General features: G+C 40.2%; 1 protein-coding gene across 1 annotated transcript; it reads left to right on the forward strand.

Moving 5' to 3' along the window:
• Positions 1-8,191: 8,191 nt before the first annotated feature.
• Positions 8,192-11,899, forward strand: LOC149843763 (reticulon-like protein B3). The gene is made up of 5 exons (XM_090000053.1): positions 8,192-8,526; positions 10,640-10,820; positions 11,013-11,154; positions 11,244-11,313; positions 11,406-11,899. The coding sequence occupies exons 1-5, from the start codon at positions 8,349-8,351 to the stop codon at positions 11,570-11,572; spliced, it is 738 nt and encodes a 245-aa protein (XP_089856179.1). The 5' UTR covers positions 8,192-8,348; the 3' UTR covers positions 11,573-11,899.
• Positions 11,900-23,041: the final 11,142 nt, after the last annotated feature.

Genomic DNA, 23,041 nt, shown 5'->3' on the forward strand with positions numbered 1-23,041 from the left:
CGCCCCGCCTCAAGATTTTATCCTCCACCCCCGCCCCGCCTCCCTGGAGGGGATGGATTTTATCCTCCACCCCCGCCTTCATCCCCGTTTCATGTCCTCCATCCCCGGTTCAAACGGGGATGAGGCAGGGCGGGGCGGGGATATTGCGGGGAAAAGTGGTTGGGGCGGGGATCGTGGCAGGGACAGGGCGGGGCAGGGAAAAGTGCACGTCCATCCCCGCCTCCACCCCCGGACGGGGATGGATTTTAACCTTCGTCCCCGCCTCCATCCCCGTTTCATACCCTTCATCCCCGGTCCAAACGGGGCGAGGCGGGGCGGAGCCCCGCTTTCCCCCGGTCCACTGCCATCCCTAGTTAAGCTAGATGCATTTAAACCAATAATATTTATAAACTATTTTCTTTGCATTATATATATATATATATATATATATATATATATATATATATATATATATATATATGGGACAAACATTTGATACTAAAAAAAGGTACGAACTTTTGAGTAAAAACCATACTTGTTTCACATTTTGCAAGTTCGAATCCCAATGGTATCATTGTATAACTGGTAGGGGCCTGCCTAACCCCAGCTTGCCTTTCAAAAAAAAAAGGTACTTGGAGTGCTTGTCATTTTAAAAAACATCAGGGTGGAACATGGGTATTTTTAAGGGTGCAAACTGGTCAGATCTGGTTCGGACCCAGGTCACTCTAAACCCAACTTTGTTTTGAGGTATTTGTTTCGGTTCGGGACCTGGGTCTTTTCAGGTTCACTATAAGAAAAACCATACCCAGGTCTTATAAGGATTACTTGGAGAAGACCCGGTCCATACGCGGTAAAATAATATTTTTATTTTTTTTAATGAAAAACTATAGATCTTAATCACAACTTGGGTCTGGTATTAAATTTCACAAACCATACCATACCCAACTCCATATACTAATCAGACGTTTTATCCGACCCGGATTGTAATCAGATCTCTTTTTTTATCACCAAACCCTGACCCTATAGGATTTGGTACACGACCCATTGACACCCCTAGTTATTCTTCAAAGTCAATGTCCAAAATATGCTCATTTAGAAATATTGGGTGTCAATGTCTTTTGCATAAAAGTTTGTTGAGAAATGGTAAATTCAACGATTTTTTTTGTATTGAATCATAAAATTAGTCAGCACCTATTTATCACGATTTGGTCCATGTTGAAACTCTCTCTCTCTCTCTCTCTCTCTCTCTCGGACGGGAGTGATGAGGAAGAACATGTTTTCTCGGTTTCCAATCTTCTCTCCCCAAAAAAATGGAGTCTTGGTCGATAAAGGAATACAGAAAGCATCTGTCTGGGTAAGTCAATCAAAAGTCCTTTCAAGAATTCAATTCATTCGAGCTCTTGTGAGAGAGGTTGGAATTTTTCCATTAGTGAAAGAGTGTGCCTTTGCTTTGAATGTGTTGTTAGACTGCACATCTAACTCTCTTCCTGCCCCGTTCTTCTTATAAACTCTCTGTGACACTAATGATGGAAAATGAAAATTTCATGAAATTTCTGTTGGAAATTTTGATATTGGTTTCATTGAGAAACGATTGGATATGCTAACTTGTAGTTGTAGCCATTGATTTTTTATTCATGTTGGTCTGTGGGTATTGTTGTAATCAAGGATTTATGTATATTAGAAGGTCTTTAGTGGTTGCAGAATCATTCTGTATTATGATGGTAATGCTTGAATCAACTCTACTTTATGGTGGTATGGTTGAAATTCAGTAAATTTGAGATGCTATTCATCTTTGTTATTTTTTTTAACAAAATTTAAGATGCTATTGATCGTTTATTAGAATGGCTTTGGATGAGTGAACTATGTATCTAGGTTTTGTTTCTTTTTTTGCTTCTTATGATTGTTGAAAAAACAGAAGTTGATATAGGTTGCAGTTTTTGTTATAAAATCATGCTGGTTTGTGGGTATTGTTGTAATCAAGGATTTATGTCGATTAGAAGGTCTTTAGTGGTTGCAGAATCATTCTGTATTATAATGGTATTGCTTGAATCCACTCTACTTTATGGTGGCATGGTTGAAATTCAGTAAATTTGAGATACTATTTATCTTTGTTTTTTTTAACAAAATTTAAGATGCTATTGATCGTTTATTAGAATGGCTTTGGATGGATGAGTGAACTATGTACCTAAGATTTGTTTCTTTTTCTTCTTCTTATGATTGTTGAAAAAACAGAAGTTGATTAGGTAGCAATTTTCGTTATAAAAATTGCCACTTCTTTTGTTGGAGGGGCCGGTTGGTGGTAGTGGATCAGGGCAAGCTTCCCCACACAAAACTTCATCGTGAATTGTTTTTCTTTGTCACTATGTACGTTTTGTGCCACCTAAAATAATGGCATCCCCGACTCTGATTAATGATCTATGTCACAGGGACACGCCATTTTGGCTGTGTCCCCAGTTACACTCTTGGACACAAAGACACATACACGTACAGCCTTATTTTAATATTTTAAATAATATTTATTATATTGTAATTTTCTTTTAATAAAAACAAAATTTAATGTTGAATTATTCAAAATCAAATTTTTATTAAAAATAAAACATTTCGTGTCCTAGTGTCCCTTTTGACCTTTAGAGTCGAATCCGAATCTTGCATCCTCGAGTACACCAATCATTGTGACAGTCAATTATGTGTTGCTTTACTTCCACAAAACTCCGAACAAGCATCCTTGTCCACTCTACCTCTAGGTTGCATGCTAATTATTTGTGTATGCTGATAAAAAATATTATTTTATCAGGTATGGTCTGAGTCCGGTTCATGTAGTTGTTATTGGTTTCGAGTATATTTCTTTTATATATAGGATACCCAATTAGACCCAAGTCCGGACCCGATACCATACCCGAAAACCTGGTCCAAGTCTGGTTTCACTTGGGTCCGAACCAAACCCGACCTGTTGACACCCCTACTTACAATCTAGTTGGAATTTCACAATGCACACATAATGAACAACAATACCCTTGTAACACAAAGTTATTTTCAACACACCCCCTCAAAATGTCAAATGTTGCAAGGGCTCCTACTAAACTACTAAACGATTATGGCTAAAATTGGCAGCAATAGGTGTGGCCATTGGCTTACGTTAAAACATTCCAAACTTGTTAAGAAGATACAACACCATATTTATTTTGTACTAATGCCATGTATGCTGGAGTTAGATTAACCTTCCCTCCAAGAAAATATCTGAGTTGCCCCAAATCCTTCACATGAAACCGTGAATTGAGCATAACCTTAAATTGTGTGATTATAGATTTGTCACTTTCTATTATCACTATAACATCAACATAAACTAAAATTATGGTAATGTCTTTACCATCACATTGAATGAACAAAAAATAATCACATTGACTCCGAATTAAACCAAGTGAGCATAGGTCTTTATTGAACGTTTCAAACCAAGTTTGGGAGGTGTAACTCTATACAAAAATGCATTTTTGACATTCATTTTGACCTAATTCCCAATTATGTAACAATGTAAAGGGAGAGAACACCCTGATCGTCCACATTCTCATGGCTGAGTTAAACGTCTCATCAAAATCCAACCCATGCTTTTGGTGGACACTACTTCCCAGTTCCCAAGTATATATCACCTTCATGCATGGTCGAGATTTCTTCCCTCATTGCTTCAATCCCGTGCTTACTTTGAGAAGCTTCATAATAAGACTTAAGCTCCCTTTCAATAAAAATATTCGAAACTCGGTTCAAAATGTCTCATAATCCACTCGTCGAGAAGGAGGGTGACAAACACGAGTTGATCAGTTATTGACTAGATGGGCTGGAAACTATCAGTTGTTTGTTCATTCATAATAGGCGCATCTATTGTCTTTCAAGATATGGATTGTTGGCTGGCTGCTGAACATTACTTGAGTAATTAATTTGAGCAGGAAGAACTGAAGGCTGCACCTGTTCACGTTGAGTTTTTGAATCTGGCCAGTTGCTGGTTTGTTTCCTTCTATCATATCTACGACGATAAAACTGAAATCTCATTCTTTATTCTCTATTTTGAATATCAGCAGATTAAAAATCAAAATTCTGCTCATTAGAACCTTGAGACTGATTTGTAGTTGCATCCATATTACTCCTTGCATTTTGAGCACACGAGAGATATAATGCCACTTTCCTCTAAATCAAAATCTTTTGAGTCACGTTACCCAAGGTGCTCATCATCATAGCCAATGAATTGACACATGGATAAAACACTTACTGCCAAATGAACGCATATTGTAGAGCAGAAAATAGAGCGACCTTCCCTCCAATTTATAAAGGGGCATACAGTCTCCACCCCCGCCTCAAGATTAGAACCTCCATCCCCGCCTCCATCCTCGGCGGGGATGGATTTTTACCTCCACCCCCACCTTCATCCCCGTTTCATGTCCTCCGTCCCCGGTTCAAACGGGGATGAGGCGGGGCGGGGCAGGGATGAGGTGGGGAAAAGTGGCAGGGACGGGGCGGGGAAAAGGGTACGTCCATCCCCGTCTCCATCCCGGAACGGGGATGGATTTTAACCTTCATCCCCGCCTCCATCCCGGTTTCATACCCTTCATCCCCGGTCCAAACGGGGCGAGGTGGGGCGGAGCCCCGCTTTCCCCAGGTCCACTGCCATCCCTAATTGTCTCTTCCCTTGTATTTGAAAGAGACAACTCATGGGTTGAGAACAATTTTAAAACTGTTTCTCTCTTGCAGCACTCTTTCTCAACCCTTCTCTCATTTTTGGAAGAGAAACCATCAATTAACTACTCAGGCTGCCTAGCATGTGATTACCAACACTAGGTTGAGAACAATTTTTAAATTTGTTTCTCCTGTAAACAATCTTACTACACCCTTTCTCAACTCTGACGCGTACTAATGAAATAAAAGCAATTGGGTAAGCAGATTTTCGTTTCCTATCTGACATCTCCACGAATTAACATATTAAGGTAGATTGCCATATGTTTTCCCGTTTAATAATCTCTAGACTTGTTCAAATAACTGCTGTCCTTAACAAAATCCTCTCAGCAGAAGCATTTTATACCAGTTATAGCTATAGCAGAGAGAACGTCTTTCTGCCAAGTCGTTGCATCCTTTTCTATCTTCAGATTAAAGAAAAAGGCTGGTCTTTTGTTGCTATGGTAAAGCATTTCTAGTTTATAGGAGGATAGTTTCCTTCCTCATTATCTTTCAATGTATGATGTACTGTTTTGCAGCTGAGGATACTTCAGCTCCCATGTAATAGAGTAGTTGTCAAGGGCACTCCGTTATACTGATTCTTGATTCAGAAACTTGCACTGAAATTTATACCCTCTTTAGTCACTGAATTGAATTAAGGCATGTATAGTTGATTGATTAGGGACACTTTTTCTGCTTCTGATATGGCTGGTTACAGAACCAATATTGTATGCTGAAGTGATCCAAAGAAAAGTTTGAAGAGTGCACCATGTGTTTGGAATTTGAACATCTTTTTCTTATTTATGATGCAGTGGGTCAATTAATTGTTGTGAACTATTAGACATTTAAATTTTTACATGCAAGTGGAAGTGGATGTACCCACCTAGTTTAAGTTTTAATTTTAGAATATGCTTGCTGCTCCCCACCCTTGTAAATAAACCATAAAAGGGAAAAGAAAAAGAAAAAGAAAAAGCTCCATTTGGTGGCCAATGGCTATAGTGAAACTGTTTTATCATGTTCATGGTTTTCTTGACTTGCTAAGATATTGTTCGGCTATATATGGAGTCCCAAATTGTTCAGGCTGTATATTTTGGACTTGGAGATTATTATATATCAAACTGAAACTACATTTGATCTTATCAAAGAGGTCATGAGATTATTTCTTTCCTCCCAACTAATACGTTATGCTCACAAATTATTCTCTAAATATGTATTATACCTAAACAACTTGTAAGCTACTTTGATGACTACAAACTGTAATTCGACAGTAGTACAAAGATGCAAGTTTACTAATTTTCTGTAGGATATGCGGACACTGTTGGGTTTAGCATATGGGTGCGCAGAGTAAGAAATGAGAATAGAGAAAAGAAGATGGAGATTGGAAAATCCGTGAGAAACAACCTGTTTCAAGGGGGATTTGTATCCTTACTGTACACAGGACAAGGGGATATATATATATATATATATTTTGAAAGGCAAACTCGAGTTAGGCAGAACCCTACCAGACAACTCTTAAGCTCCATGTAGCAGAGGGATTCAAACCTAGGCCTTCAGCTTGACACAGGATCCTGCTTACCACATGGGATACCACCTTGGTGGTAGGACAAGGGGATATATACTCTTTCTTTGAGTAGCCGGTTTTTTTCCGTATTTATTTCTCATAAATATATTTTTAATATACACTATTTGGGTTTCTCCTAAGTTAGGAACCGACCGAATATTGTGGCTCTTGGGATTTTGGTCCTGAGACCTATGACCGTACTGAATTGAAATTTACAACAACAACTACTACTACGCCTTCATGCCAAAACAATTGGGGTTAGTGATATGAACCAAACAAGAAAATCATTTTGGGTCTTCCACATGAATCTTTCTCCTCCAATCATTTCTATCAAATGACATGTCCTCAGTGAGGTTCAAAGCATTCGTATCCTTTCCTATCATCTTCATCCAAGTTTTCTTAAGCTTACCCTGACCTCTTTTAACTAATATATTTTTTCATTTTTTTAACTGGAGCATCATTAGGCTTTCACGAAATATGTCCAAACCACTGTAAATGATTCTCTCTCATCTTATTTTCAATGGATGCAACGCCTACCTTCTTAAAAATTTAATTGATTAAAAAGTATTTTATGATATTTTAATATATACAACATATTTATTATTTAAGTTGTTGAAATATTACTAACAAACAATTTAAAAGATAAGGAATGGAAGATATTATCTAATTGTGTGACGTGTCGTGTCATTAGGCAAAGGCAAAAAATGACGTGTCCTTGCGACGGCGTTATCAGCATTCGGCCCATGATGGGCTCACGTGATCATGCAAGCATATGTGATGATTACGAATATGCCCATGAATTGGAGAAAAACTGACACAAATGCTCCCTCCTTCAATCGGCGTTAAAGGCCCAAAGGCGCAATCATCAAATGACTTGACTGGCCTTGTTCGTTTTGTCTTGCAAGGAAAAAAATAGTGGAAATGTAATAATAAATTAGGGGTACGTTTGTCCTCAGAGTCTTAAAAAAAAATATCAAAAGCGTGCAAGGTAGTAAAGATCGCAGTTCGACACGAGTCCGATAGAAACCATATTACACGTGTGAACTCTGACACGTGGCAATCACTCCTCAAAATAGTGGGCCCCGCAATTTGTCAGCTCCAATCAGCACGACCGCCCCAGGCCGAGAGCCTTGACACGTGGCAAAGCGGATTGCGTATGCGTGAAATTACCTCAGTAGACAGTACCGACGAAAAGGTGTCACAGGGACTTTTGGAAAAGACAAAAAAGGACACACAAACAGAAATAAATTCTGCAATCTCAAGGCGAGCTTTGCTGAAAAAAGATATCATCAAACTTCGGGGCTACTTAGTACTTACGTCATTTAGTAGGTCAAAGCGAACCATGGGAGTTCTTTTCCGTCCTTGACTAAAAATTGAGCTGCACTTTTGTAATTCATTTAGACCGACTTTAAGGTCGGTCGTCTGCTCCATTATATGGTCGGTGCGTATCGGCCTGTATCGTCCAATACGTATCGATCGGACTAAAATCGATACGCATCACCCCTGAATCGACTATTTTTTGAATAATTGTAAAAAATACTTAAATAAAAATTTTAATAGTATTTTAATGGATTTTACACGTTATCTTATTATTGACATGTAATATTCTTTTTAATTTTTTTGGCTGATTCAGAACATTTCACTTGAGTATCGGTATCGGCCGATTCACCTGAATCGTAGGCCAAACGATACAGGAGCGATACCGATACTGACAACCACCGTACACGTGTAAAGTAACGGAGAACTAACGCCGTCTCTCAGATTCCTTATCGACGAAGTTAGACGTAACGTCTGTGTAGCTTTGGGGTTATCAACAAACGGTTCAATAATTATTTTTTCGAAATCGTACGTTGGCAGGTTAGGTTCGGAAGATCTGACGGACAGAACCGCGCGATCTAGGTTCGGGACGTCCTTAGCCGTTGGCTTCGGCAGAGATTTTAGATTGCGAGAAAGAGGGATGGGGCCCGGTAATCTGTAGGGTTTTCTTTTCGTTCTTGTGAGGAGAGAGATGACTTCGCTCTGATCAGATATCGGAGGACGTTAGGGTTCCGTCCGAATCTCCGTTAGGGTATTTCTCCTTTGGGTTCTGCGAAGAGGAAGGAAGGGAGCCATGTCGGAGCACGCGGAGGGCGCCAGTTCGGTGATCGAGAACGTGGTGGAGAAGATCCACGACTTCTCCTCGTCGTCGTCGGATTCCGACGACGAGCCGAAGCCGTCCGTTTCGTCGGCGATCAACAGGCTCTTCGGTAGGAAGCAGCCCGTGCACAAGGTCCTCGGAGGGGGCAAGCGTGAGTCTTGAGACATTTTCTGGGGCACTCGGTTTTTTTCATGATTTTTTGAGTTTTTGTGTGTGCGTGATATTGATCTTGTTTTATTGTTTCGGCTGTCGGAAATGCGAATGATTTGATTTGTGTTTGATCTTGTTTGCGATCGCGAATGTCGAACGGGAAAATGGAAATTGTTAAGGTTTTAGCGGGCCGTGATGGATCTGATGTAATTAGGGTTTCCGCTACTGCTGTTGTGTGCATTTGTTGATTTAGACGGAGATGATTCGGTTTTGGATGATCCTGCTGTGTGTTTCAAATTTTTGTTACTTTTTTTAAGCGATTGGAAATGATAGGGTTTGGGTTTTACCGATTCTGCCCGCTGTTTTTTGTTTTTAAACCCATCGGAATTGTTTCTGCTCCAGGAAAAAAAGGTTGATTTGTTGTGGCGGATCTTAGATCGGCGGGTGTTTGATCTGATTTTGTGGAGAGGATGATCTACGGATCCCGATTTTATGGTAATTTTGTTCGGCCCAGGGGAGTTTTAGTCGATTCCATAAGGCCGAGAATTTTAGAAGTGAAGTGTTTTGTGTTGTTGGGGGTGTGGGTAGATGAACTATCTGGATCTGATTTGCGTGTTGGTTTAGGAAGAGGGGTCTTTTTTGTAAGGCCCTTCGTGAGTGAGGGGTGCTAGTCTGCTAGATCTGCACTGCTTTAGATGGATCTTAGGGTCTGTTCAGGCTCCAGGGTGATCAATTATTAGAGGGGGTGACATTATCTTCAATATTGATGTGGGTGGGGGACTGACAAAACAACGGAAATGCTTGTTTTGTTGGCGATGCTTGATGGTAAAGTGCAAATGAAGTTTTAATGGAGAGAGCTGTTGGGTTTCCTTCTCTTCACAGGACACTACGAGTCTCCTCTTTTGCCTGTGATGAGGAGTTTGGTAATATCGGCTTCAGGTTCTCCGTATGTCCGAATCGCTGGACTGTAACAGGAAGAGGAGCAATGGACTTCAACTCTCTAATGCCCTGAGTGTCTTCCACTTGAACCTTATGGATTTGAGCGCTTGAATTTTTTAGTTACTTCGTGATGCTTGTTTAGTTGAAGAATTGTGCCCTGGGTCTGATCTTATGCAATGAGGTTAATGGGTCTTGTGGGTTTTATGTTGAGTAGATAGTGATGATATTAAGGCTTAGTTGTTTGAATAGTGTTCTTTGCCAAGGAGTGAATGGGATTATGGTGGGAGATAATAATGGTCGGTTGTGGTGAACTGCCCCTTGAAAGTTATATGTGGAAAGCTGTCTTTTTGGTGGAATTTGGTTTAGTTGGCACCATGCTTGAGTTTAATTTCCTGTTGGGAATGTCTCCAAATTGTTTTTTGAGTTTAATTTCCTGGTGGAATTTTCATATAATGTTTTGGTTTCTCTTTTTTCAAATAAATTCTCATCTTCTGTATCATATGAAAATAAAAATGAGAAAGGGTATAGATGAGAACAGAACCAGCTAGATGGTCTGGGTTTCTTAATCTATCGTTGAAATTTGGGCTTTTGCTACTGTAGTTATGCCAGTCTAAATTTCTGATGGTCTTGAAATGAATTAATTTTCTCATTATCTTTTTCAGCATTTGACACAGAGTTACCAGAAGCTTCATAGATATGTGGGAAGTGCGCTTTCCCGAAGCTTGCTTTGAAAGCACGGAACTCCTCGCTTCCTAAACTTTATAGAAATCTTGATTCTCCCACACTTCTCCTATGCTTCCTACACGCTTCTTCCCTACTTCCCTACATTATTCCTAAACGCTTCTCTCATACTTTTTTTTTATGTTTTTCATTTGCTTCAGTTAATGTTTCCCCCTCACTTCTCATGTACTTTCTTTAAATTGACAACCATCATTTTTAGATTTTGAAAAGAATTTAATTCTTATACTATGAAATCACAAATTTTAAGAATAATAATTTATATTTCTTTCTCTGATGATTTATATTTTGCTTCCCATTTCATCCCATATCACTTCCTCTTTTATTCTTATTTCACTTTTAAATTGATTTCTTGCTTCCCACTTATAAATTTTAAAATGTCTCTCTTCTCTCTTCCGCCTCTTATTCTGGTAACCTTTTGTATATTTAATGTGCAGCTGCTGATATTTTTCTATGGAGAAATAAGAAAATCTCAGCTGGTATTCTGGGTGGAGTGACTGTGGTCTGGCTTCTTTTTGAATGGCTTGGTTATTATCTGATCACTCTTGTCGCCCATTGCCTTATACTCTCTCTGGCAATCATATTTCTCTGGTCTAATGCAACTTCATTCATCAAAAAGTATGTTTCTTTCTTTTCTTGCTGGGCCCTTCCAAAAACAAAAGAATTATATATATATATATATATATATATATATATATATATTCACAAGATGTGATAAGATGTATGTCTTGTCAGCATCTTTTGGCTTGATATATGTTTTTTTGTTTTGCAATTTATGCCAACTCTATATATGGTTGCAAACGTTTATAGGTCTCGGCCACACATTCCAGAGGTTAAAATCCCCGAGGATGTTGTTGTGAACATTGCCCTAGGTCTGAGGTATGAAATAAATCGAGCATTCACCCTTCTACGAGAAGTGGCTTCAGGGCGGGATCTTAAGAAATTCCTTGGTGTAAGTTAATTCTCAAAAAGTCTTTGTGATGCATTATTGTATATCATGCACTTTCATTGATGGGGAGGACTTGTTCTTGTGACATTCAGGTGATTGCTGCCCTGTGGATTCTGTCTGTTGTTGGGAGTTGGTTCAACTTCCTTACTCTGTTCTATATAGGTGCAACTTCACTTTCTTTGTTCTTCTTTTGTCATGAATCTTTTTATGCTTAAATATTCTTTATGGCTAACACTATTTTTCTACCTTAACAGCATTCGTAACACTGCACACAGTGCCAGTCTTGTACGAGAAATATGAGGATCAGGTTGATTCGTTTGCAGAGAAGGCCACGATCGAAATCAAGAAGCAGTATGCCGTCTTTGATGCCAAAGTGCTAAGTAAGATCCCCAAGGGGCCATGGAAGGAAAAGAAATTTTAAGTTTGGTTTTACAGCGTCTATCTTGGGTAGATAGCATGTGGGATTTTGCGCTTTTCAAGTGCTCCATTACTATAAGCCTTTTGCAAAGTTCGTTGTTTCCTGGGTTGGCCAGATGTGGTATATCTGATTGTTTGTTGTTGCTCAGTTGTTTACTTGTCTGGCTTTATTTTCAGTTTTGTGTACCCATGGACACATTCGTGCATAGGTTTGACATGGTTGAGGGTGTTACCAAGTTTCATCATATCTGCTTCTGTTCATATTATGTCAAGTAGCTTATGTAAAATATTTTGGCTTCTTTATCTCTAATGGAATGCAATGCATTCATCATGATTTAGCCATTGAAAGATGCATATGAAATTGCTCGTGCACTCTGTGCATGTGAATGGAATGAGGGCGAGGGCCTTCAATTGGAGTTCAGATGGTCTTTTGGGACTAATTTGGTGCCCAGTCTGTTATTGACTGGGTTTGCTTGATGAGTCTTGATTCATCTTCTGGTTGAGCATGGGGTGGTTGCCATGGAGCGTTCAGATTTCATGGTACGTTGAATAGAGTAAAATGGGCTCGTGAGTCGACACAAAGAAGTGTGTCGCTCATGGTGAAGAAACAAGGCGGTTCTTTTCCAACAAAATTTGGTATTCATGTCAATATGATCCAGTTATTCTTTCTGGGGCATCACATGCAATTGCCATTTACTTTGTCGAGTGCCTGTTTGAGTAACATCCTTTATTTGTTCATCATGCTAAAACCATGAATAGGTTTTGCTTTAGCTTTAGTTACTGCACTGGAGATAGAACGGATGATCACATTCCAGTGTCGAAGTCTGATCTGATGATAATGCTAACTGTTACATTGTTGCTTTGTTGGTCAACTTGTAGTCTCTTAGACCCAATGAATGTCCATAAACAAACCAGGCATTGTAGTAACTTGTAGGTTAACTAAGAGGTTAGTTAACAACCTAGTTATGACATTAAGGTTAGTTTGGTCTCTTTACTATTTCTTTGGAGACACATTGTACCAGGGCTGAGTGTCACTGTTAACTCTTTGTGTGTGTGTGTGCTTAGGCCTTGCCTCATCAATGGTGGGTGTGAAGTCTCTGATGGTCTGTCCAGTGACCTTTAACTTGGCTTTCTGATTCTTTTGCGGTGGGTGGTAGGGTTCGAGGTATGGGCTTTTTTGCACATGGGTGGGTGGAAAGCATTAGACATATTGTTGCGTGTGGAGCCAGGGTCAGGTGATCCCATGGAATTTTGTTTAATCCTTTCTCACGCTTCTTGCATGCTGATGAAGAGGGCTCCGCTGCACCTCTTCTGCGGAGTTGTCTTCTGCTGAAAAGGAATCGGATACCCCCGGCCCCCACCGGAAACATTTCCACTAAAAAGGGGGGGGGGTGGTGCGTCTAGTGTTGATTTTTGGCTTCCTTCGTGAAAAGGGTACCCGACGATCGTGTTGCTGCTGTGGGCCTCGCAAAAAATGCATCGAACAGGTGTTCCGCATAAAGCTCCAGCTTTTTGCAGCACACAAACAGACCCTAAGGCTGTGTTTGTGCAAAGTGGAAAGGGTTTCGGCACCAAGCGGCCTTTCACAGCTATTTTGGGGCTGCTTTCCTTTCTGAAAGCGGAGTTTATATTGGCAAAGTAGGGTAGTCACCTTGTTTTTGGGGCTTTTCTGCAGATTTCTGCGCAATGCAAATGCAAATGCAAACTGCATGTGCTATGCAAGCCAAGCTGCTGGTGTCATCCTGTGGTCCAAGAATGACCTTCATAACGAGTTCGTGTACCTATTTTAAGAATGAAATGGATTTGAGATAGTGCTCCCTTCTTGAGGCTTGGAAGAACGCTCTGAGCTTGAACACCCTCTGTTCTGTTCACATGAGAGAAGGCTGCCAAATCATCACTTTCCATAGTAGCAGTGCATCTGATGTCGGCCCTAACTCCTAACCTAGGTGGTGAAATCATGCAATATTATAGAGTGTTTTAGAAGTTGACCAATCGTCAAGATTGATTGCTTTAATTTGTTCGGGATCTTCACTCTAATCATGCCAATACCATCTTATCTCAGTCTCTGTTTACAAGTGTTAAAATATGATCAAGTGTACAGTGCCAAGACAAATTGCTGCTGTTTTAGTATGCTGATTATTATTTAAGCTTTCTGTTGCTACAAATCTATTAGTTGTACCAAAAACAGGGGTTGCTAAAGGAACCACCTACACGCTGTTGGCTTATGACCAGCTCGAGCTGGCTTGCAAGCTATATCTACACGGACAAACTGCCCACAGGATCAGAGACCTAGTCGCACTGGCTCTGCCTGCCATAAGTGTAAAATTGTGTATGCAGTTTTTTTTAATGTTATACTTATTATATACTTTTTTCATAAAAAAAAATATATATATATATATAAATATATATATATATATATATATTTCGTCACTCTTTTGCGCAAGCCGATATCCAACATAGGCATTGTGGGTAGGGTCCTAGCTTCAGAGTTTTATGCCTTTGGATCGACAACAGTAGGTATGGCAGGTTGAGCCCATGAGACCAAGTCCTCGATCTGGTTGTTGTTTATTCGAGTCATAAAACCAAAAACAAAAAAACATATATATTTCGTTCACACGGGATGAGTTGAACCACACATTTTTGTTTGTGCTCAACTTATTTATACTCTTAAGGAGGAAGCCACCGATTTTTTTGATTGCTGGCCGGTATTATCATTTGCTGAGCTTTGTTTTTAGACGACCTCAGTGTAAAACCCTTAAGGGGCTGCCTAGGGACACATCCTACATGTACTAAACTTGTGACCTTGCTTCTACTTGAGATGTACGAGGGGTCACTTGAGATGTATTAACTGACCCCCTAGTTGGGAGTGCAGAACCCCTGTAGTCATGTTTTTTATTATTGAACCAAGATATATGATGGGTGCTTATGGTAAAAAAGGCTTTAAAGATGTATTCAAACAAAAGTTTTATTTGCATTATTATGTCACTTTCCTACTTGTTTTTCACTCTATTTTCGTTATGCTTCCTAAACATATCAGGCCTTAAGAGAGCTTTAAGTGCCCATGTCTTTGTTTCATTTATTTGTGCATCCCACTTCTTTTTTTTTGGATTTATAACCCGAAGAAACCACACCCAGCATAAAGACCTAGTCACGCTGGCTCAGCCTGCCATACTTACGGTCATCCTGCCAGCGGCGTAAAACTCTGAGCCTAGGCCCCCAGCCTCTGGAGCCTATGCTGGACGTCAGCTTGAGGAGACACCCATGGAAATAAAAAACCACACATAAAGTGGCCAGGGCTCCACCCCGCTACGACAACCCCCTTGTGGCTCTCGCCCTCACTTCTTATTCTAATAATTATGGCCGAACGCATTGAACCGCATCGGCATAGCAAGCACGCAGAGCTTAAACAGGATGTGATAGCTCCTTCGTGGTTATAACACTTGCCAATCCATTATGCCTATTGTGTTGCTGTCGATTGCAACCCTTGAGGATGAATATTCATTCATGAGCAAAGGCTCCTGTCTGTGACCATAGACTCCAATATCAGCTTATGATTGTTCAAGTCTATGAAGGCTATGTTGCACGCCTCTGATGTTCGAGTTGATTTCAGAAAATGATGACTGATCCACCTGTGAATTTGAAAAAGAAAAAAAATCGATACCTTGAAGTTGACAAAGTTTTCTCTGTTGGATTAACCACCACGATTGACGTGGTGGTTATCCACGATGTGGATACATCCCCACATCAGGGATGATCCATCCGATAAATCAGCATACGATAAGGGGGAACAGTTACGCAAATTGTTCACACCGTATGCTTTATAAATACAGGGTATCACGAGCGACCCTGGTGGTGTGGAAGAGGAATACAGGTCTATTCACCGGCTGCCTGAGGAAGCCTGCACTTGTGGTGGCTGCAGCCCAGTTGAGCAGAGAATCATCGGCGACCTCCATCTCCGGTGACCACAACATCCAAATGGCCGGATCAGGTACGCTGCCCTCTCCTGTGTGATTTACTGTTTTAAATAACATTTTTTGGGTTTTCCCTGTCACAGGGGAGGCATTGCCGATAACCGACCCAACAATGGGTTATGGGCCCACTTCACCCCTCCGCTGCGAGGGTTCGATGGTGTTTTTGGGTTTTTCGACAATTGTCACCATTGGGCGACAATGTTTTTCGGTGACTGTCGTCATGAGGCGACAAAGCTTTTCCAGAAGAGACGCATCGCCATGGGGTGACCTTGCATGCTGTCGACAACAGGTCACCGTGGGGCGACATGATGTCAACGGTAGCCGACGACTGTCACCGTTGGGCGACAAATAGCAAAAAATAGATAAATTTTTTTAAGGGGTTTCAGGTTTTTACCTGAGGCCATTAGGCTGCTGGATTTTTCGTCATCGCTGGAGACTGCCACGCAATGTCACCGATTTTCTCGCCAGCATCTGTCCGGCGATGCAAGCATCCAGCCGACGACGCATTAAGGTTTTCGGTAGGGATGTTGCGCCAGGTTCGGGCTCCGTGAGGGTCGTCGAAAAGTGTGGCAGCTCATTGGCAGGTGGTGCGGGTCGCCAGCAAGCGGCGTGGGTCACCGGCTGGCGACATTGGTCACCGGCAGGAAGATGGGGAAAACCCCTCTTTCTTAGAAAAATCAGGTTTTTTAAGTTTTACTGAACTTGTTTTTTAACTGGGTGAAATCGGATCAGGTCCGGTGCTTGTTCAGACCTAGATTCGGTTCATACCGGGTCTACCCGGATCAAGTCATACAGGGTCAGACCCAAATCTAGTTCTTTCTCGGGTCAAACCCAGATCCGGTTATACCGGGTCTGACCCAGATCTGGATACAACTCGGGTTCGACCCAGATAAGGTTTATACTGGGTCTAACCCGAATCCGATTTACCTCGGGTTTGACCCAGATCTAGTTAATACCGGGTCCGACCCGGATTCGGTTCCAACCGGGTCCTACCCGGATCCGGATATACCTTGGGTCTGACCCAGATCCGGTTAATACCGGGGTCCAACCCGAATCCCATTTCTACCAGGTCTGACCCAACTCTGGTTAAGCACCGGGTCTGACCCGAATCCGGTAACACCCGGGTCTGATCCAGATCCAGTTTGTATCGGATCCGACCTGGATCCAGTCAATACCGGGTCCGACCAGGATTCGGTTCAAACCGGGTCCGACTTGAATCCAGTTCATACCAGGTCTGGCCCGGATCCGGTTACAGTCGGGTCTGACCTGGATCCAGTAGGGTCCAGGCACTATTTGGCCTGAATCGGATCAGGGACTGATTCGGCCCCCTTTCGGGACCGGTTCAGAGCTGTTTTTGACCGGTTCCTTCCAGTTTCTCACCGGTTCCGAGATGCTAAGACTTTGTTTTCTTAAATATAAGAGAATAAAAGGATTTTGGCATACGCTTATAGGGTTTTTATGAACTTTTGTTAATACTTGACATCAGTTCATAAGGTTTAGAACCGATTCAGACCCTTGGATGACCGGTTCGGGGCTGTTTCAGACCGGTTCAGAGTGCTTTCAAATTGGTTCCTACTTGAGGACCCAAGGTTTTACCCATTTAAGCTTGGCTTGGGTTATTGCTCATGCATTTATTTGTAATTATGCATATATAAATGTGTGTATAATATTTGCATTAAGGATATCTAGATGACTTAGTGAATTCATGTCACCAAAGTGACTGAATACACGTATATTGTCAAAATTTTATAATATCATATGGTTTTAGCCAATATTACTGTTGTACTTATATTTATGAAACGATAAACGACCCAAAGGTAGTTTTATCGTGTTTGGAATTTAAGTAGGGTAGAATAAGGTAAATGTGTCGAGATACATCACACATGTGTATCCAAAGGTACGTTGTGTTGATGGTCTAACTTCACAAGAACCTTAGTTTTGCCGAATATGGTCGGTAGGCGAAGTGATTTTGCGTGTTGGAGCTCTTACCAAAGTAGGACTCCGATGACCCCCTTCACTCGCCTGAAAATAAGCATATCAAGGGCCTTTATTCTTTTGCTTTTTTCATTAAAATTTTAGTCTCGTACGAATACTTCTTGATACGTGTCTTTTGTCATGCAGTTTCTAGTTTTGTGATTTTAGATGGCTCTAGATCTATACATTTTCTAGATGGATCTAATTTTAGTGATTGAAAAGAAACTGTTCTTTTTACATTATGGTATATGGATTTAGATCTGGCCCTAAACATAGATGAACCCGCTACCCTCACTGATCAGAGCACTGCTGATCAAAAGATTGCTTTTGAGAAGTGAGAGTGCTCAAATAGGCTTAGTTTGTTGCTTTTGCAATCTAAAGTAGCTAAGAATATTCGTAGTGCTATCCCATAATGCAGAACAGTGAGAGAATTCATGAATGCCATTGAGGCACAGTTTGTGAGTTCAAACAAGGCTAGAGTCAGTACCATGATATCTAAGCTCATATCTATGAAATATACTGGAGGGAGAAACATTCGCCAACACATTTTGGAGATGAGGAACATAGCGTCTCAGCTAAATGACATGAAGCTCACCATCTTTGATTCTTTCCTAGTGTATTTAGTTCTAACGTCCTTACCTTTGGAATACGGACCTTTCAAAATCTCTTACAACACACATAATGATGAATGAACATTCAATGAACTTATGTCCAAGTGTGTTGAAGAAGAAGAGATGTTGAAAGGAGAGAAGGTGCAAAGGGCACATATGGCTTCTCATACATCTAAGGTAGGACCACAAAAGAATGCATTTAAGAGAAATGCTAGGAAGAAGCCAACTGGGGATAAGTCATCCTAAGACAAGCAATCTGACTCTACTCTCATAAGGTGCTTCTTTTGTAAGAAGAAGAGACACAAGAAGGCAAATTGCATAAAACACAAGAAGTGGTTGGAAAAGATAGGTAATTTGTCATTTATTTCTTATAAATGTAATTTATTACAAATTTCTTAAAATAACTGGTGGATTGATTCTGGTGATACTGTTCATATTTTCAACTGTCTACAGTTGTTTCTGAGCAGAAGGGAACCAACAATGCATGAGAAAAGCATCTATTTGGGAAACAAGATGCGTTCACATGTAAAGGGTGTTGGAATCTGCAGGATTACTCTGGATACAGGCATAGTTTTAGATCTTCATGATGTCTTTTATATTCCATCATATAGTAGAAACTTAATTTCAATTTCGAAGTTGGATAAATTTGGATATTGTTTTAAGTTTGAAAATTCCAAATTGTTCATTTATAGAAATTCAATTGAAATTGGTTCTGCATCAATTTATGATGGTTTATATAGATTGAATGTGAATCCAAACTCAGAAGTCTCTGACTTCTGAATACGCATTGGTTGAAAATAAACATAACTTGATAAATGATAAATCTTATATGCTTTGGCATCTAAGGTTGAGTCATATCTCTGAAAAGAGAATAGAGAGACTCATAAATGAAGGGATCTTGAAATCTCTAAATTTTACCAGCAATGACCCATGTGTTGATTGCATAAAGGCTAAGCATACAAATACATATAAAGAGGGTGCCAAATGCAGCAGTGAGATATTTGAGATAATCCATACGGATGTATGTGGACCATTTTCCTCTTGTTACACAGACAAAAAATATTTTGTCACCTTTATTGATGACTATTCTCGGTATATGTATCTCTACTTGATCTTTGAAAAATCTGATATTTTTCAGATGTTTAAGGAATTTAAGAAAGAAGTAGAAAAACAAACAGATAAGGTTATTAAGATAGTCAGGTCTGATAGAGGTGGCGAATATTATGGTAAATTTACTGAGATGGGGCAAAGGGAAGGACCATTAGCGCAATTTCTCAAAGAGGAAGGTATTGTGCCTCAATATACCATGCCTGATAGTGCCTATCAGAATGGTGTAGCTGAAAGGAGAAATCGTACGCTTAAAAAAATGGTCAGAGCTATGTTGAATTATTTAACGCTTCCCATAAAGTTGTGGGGTGAAGCCTTAAGGGTTGTTGTGCATATTTTGAATAAGGTTCCTACGAAATCTGTGCCTAAAACTTCTTATGAGCTGTGGATAGGTAGGAAACCATCACTGTCTTATATGCACATATGGAGATGTCCTGCAGAGGCTAAATTGTATAACCCCCACATTAAAGCCTTTAATCAAAGAACAACCAGTGGATATTTCATTGGTTATCCAGAAAGATCAAAATGGTACAAGTTTTATTGCCTATCTCACTCACCACAGATTGTTGAAACGGATAATGCAAGATTCCTACAAGATGGTTCAGTAGGATTAAGTGCACTTCAAAGCCTTGTTTTTGAGAAAGTACAAGATCTAGTTTCGTCACCTGTTAAGGAAAACATCGAAAGATACCACATTGTTATTCCTAATGATGGTGTGGTTGATCATTCGATTGTTAATGCACAAATCCAAAGTGAACCTATTGTGGATAATGCGGAAGAGCACGAAGAGGATAATCAGGTTCAATCTGTGCCTGAAGAATGACCTGTTTGGAGATCCACAAGGATTAGGAGATCTGCCATACATCCTGATTATGTGGTGTACCTTCAGGAGCCTGATGTTTTCATAGATATGGATGATGACCCGTTGACTTTTATGGAAGCTGTTGAAAGCAAATAATCTTCGCACTGGATAGAATCCATGAAAGAAGAGTTAGACTCTATGGCTAAAAATCAAGTGTGAGATCTTGTCACGTTACCTAAAGGAGTAAAGCCCGTAGGGTGTAAATGGGTCTTTAAGACAAAAAAGAACTCCAAAGGTAACATAGAGAGATATAAAGCAAGATTGGTTGCTAAAGGGTTCACCCAGATGGAGGCCATTGACTATAATAAGACATTTTCTTCTGTCTCAACTAAGGAGTCAATGAGGATAATTTTGACCCTCATAGCTCATTATGACTTAGAGCTACATCAGATGGATGTAAAAACAACGTTCATCAACGGGGATCTGAATGAAGAGGTATACATGGAACAACCTCTTGGTTTCTCTTAAATGATCGTTTGGTTTGCAAGCTTAACAAATCAATATATGGACTTAAACAAGCCTCCCGACAGTGGTATATTAAAATTTTCCAAGTCATTGTGACTTTCAGATTTACAAAAAACATTATTGATCATTGTATATACCTTAAGAAAAGTGAAAGTAAGTTCATTATATTGATGTTGTATGTGGATGACATTTTACTTGCAACCAACGATATAAAGTTGCTCTCAGAGACAAAACAGTTTCTTGCATCACATTTTGATATGAAAGATATGGGTGAGGCTGCTTATGTTCTTGGCATTGAGATTCGTCGAGACAGAGCAAAAGGTATTGTAGGCCTCTCCCAGAAATCCTATATAGATAATGTGTTAAAGCGATATGGGATAAAGAATTGTTCTCCTAGTTCTACACCCATATCAAAAGGTGACAAGCTGAGCCTAAAGGATTGTCCACAGAATGATATTGACAAAGCACAAATGAGTGCTTATCCATATGCATCAATTGTTGGCAGCTTGCAGTACGCGCAGGCATGTTCTCGACTAGATATTTCTTTTGCAGTAGCGGTGCTTGGCAGATTTCAGTCTAACCCAGGTTTACCCCATTGGAAGACTGCGAAGAAAGTCTTGCGGTACTTGCAAGGGACAAAAGACTATATATTGACGTATCATAAAGTTGATCACCTTGAGGTCATTGGCTACTCAGATGCGGATTTAGGAGGATGCCTCGACAGTAGAAAGTCTACTATTGGGTATATCTTTCTACTTGCTGGGGGCGCGATCTCTTGGAGGAGTGGAAAGCAGACGACCACTGCTGCCCACACCATGAAGGCAAAATTCATTGCATTGTACGAGACTACTTCGCAGACTATATGGTTAAAGAACTTCATATCATAGTTAAAGGTGGTCGATTCCATTGGGAAGCCACTGAAGGTCTACTGTGATAATGAAGCTACAGTGTCCTTTTCAAACAACAACAAAAGTACTACGTCATGTAAGTATATGGAATTGAAGTATTTTGTTGTTAAAAAAAGGACAGAGAATCATTTAGTGCATATTGTCAATATTGGTACAAAAGAGATGATCGTTGATCCTCTTACTAAAGGGCTAGCACCAGGATTATATTCTGAATATGTAATGAGGATGAGATTGTTAAACTCTTTTTGACATATGCAAATAAATAAAATGATCACTTTCAGTTCTTGATTCTCAATATGATTGTTGTTAATCTCATAAGAATTAGAGATTCAACTAAGGACCTATAGAATAGATTAGAAAGACCAATCTATTCATCAAGCTATTCCCATAAGGTTTTCTGGTTAAAAGATTTATCGTCGGATCAAGTGGGAGAATGTTGGATTAACCTCCACGATTGACGTGGTGGTTATCCACAATGTAGATACATCCCCACATCAGGGATGATCCATCCGATAAATCATCATACGATAAGGGAGAACGGTTACGCAAACGGTTCCCACCGTATGCTTTATAAATACAGGGTATCATGAGCAACCCTGGTGGTGTGGAAGAGGAATACATGACTACTCACCGGCTGCCTGAGGAAGCCTGCGCTTGTGGTGGCTGCAGCCTGACTGAGCAGAGAATCTCCGACGACCTCCATCTTCGGTGACCACAACATCCAAATGGCCGGATCAGGTACACTGCCCTCTCCTGTGTGATTTACTGTTTTAAATAACAATGTTTTGGTTTTTCCCTGTCACAGGGGAGGCGTTGCCGATAACCGACCCAACATTCTCTTCACAATCTCTTATCACCTGAATTCCAAATGCGCTGTGATCATGGACAACTAACAACTTGACGGGATGAGGACCTGAATCTTGGGTATAACAATGTGATTTGAATTCTCAGTAGCCAATTTCCACTCGGGTCCAGATTTGGTCTAAAAGTTTATGCAGTTTTGAGATCTCTCTCTCTCTCTCTCTCTCTCTCTCTATATATATATATATATATATATATATATATATATATATATATATGGTAAATATTGGCTACTAATGAACGTAAGGAACTAACGAATAGAAATCACTATTTTCTTCAAAAATTTATCAAATATTACACGTGATCTACATGGTTTTTTTTTTGAAAGGCAAGCTGGGTTAGGCATACCCCTAACAGTTTCATTCAACTTAATATAAATTGTTACAAAATTATATATCCTCCTCCTTGGGGGACCAGTCTGGGGTGATCCTTTCATGATTTTTGGATCCCCCTTCGCCATCTCAGATACTTATTTTGCTATAGAATTGGAATTACACTATGATTTTTGTACAATAACTCTATCAAAACCATACAAAAAGGTCCTCACTTCTTGAAGAACGTCCTGCCACTGGTGTAGCCATTCTTCCTTACTGGTGAGGCTGGACGCAAGGTCTGCCCTTCCAGTCTCTAAAATGATGTTAGACACAGGTTCAGTTAATTTCAAAATTTCAGGCCACCCACATCACTCTTTGTTCTACATGGTACCCTACTTGG

Source organism: Nuphar pumila, chromosome 3 (assembly GCF_984573655.1).
Source record: "Nuphar pumila chromosome 3, dmNupPumi1.hap1.1, whole genome shotgun sequence".
NCBI lineage: Eukaryota > Viridiplantae > Streptophyta > Magnoliopsida > Nymphaeales > Nymphaeaceae > Nuphar > Nuphar pumila.

Excerpts from the sequence above, each read along its gene's own strand:
- LOC149843763 (XM_090000053.1), top strand. The coding sequence starts at position 8,349 with ATGTCGGAGCACGCGGAGGGCGCCAGTTCGGTGATCGAGAACGTGGTG. Across the intron at positions 10,821-11,012 it reads GCAACTTCATTCATCAAAAA|GTCTCGGCCACACATTCCAG; the intron begins GTATGTTTCTTT and ends AAACGTTTATAG. Across the intron at positions 11,314-11,405 it reads CCTTACTCTGTTCTATATAG|CATTCGTAACACTGCACACA; the intron begins GTGCAACTTCAC and ends CTACCTTAACAG.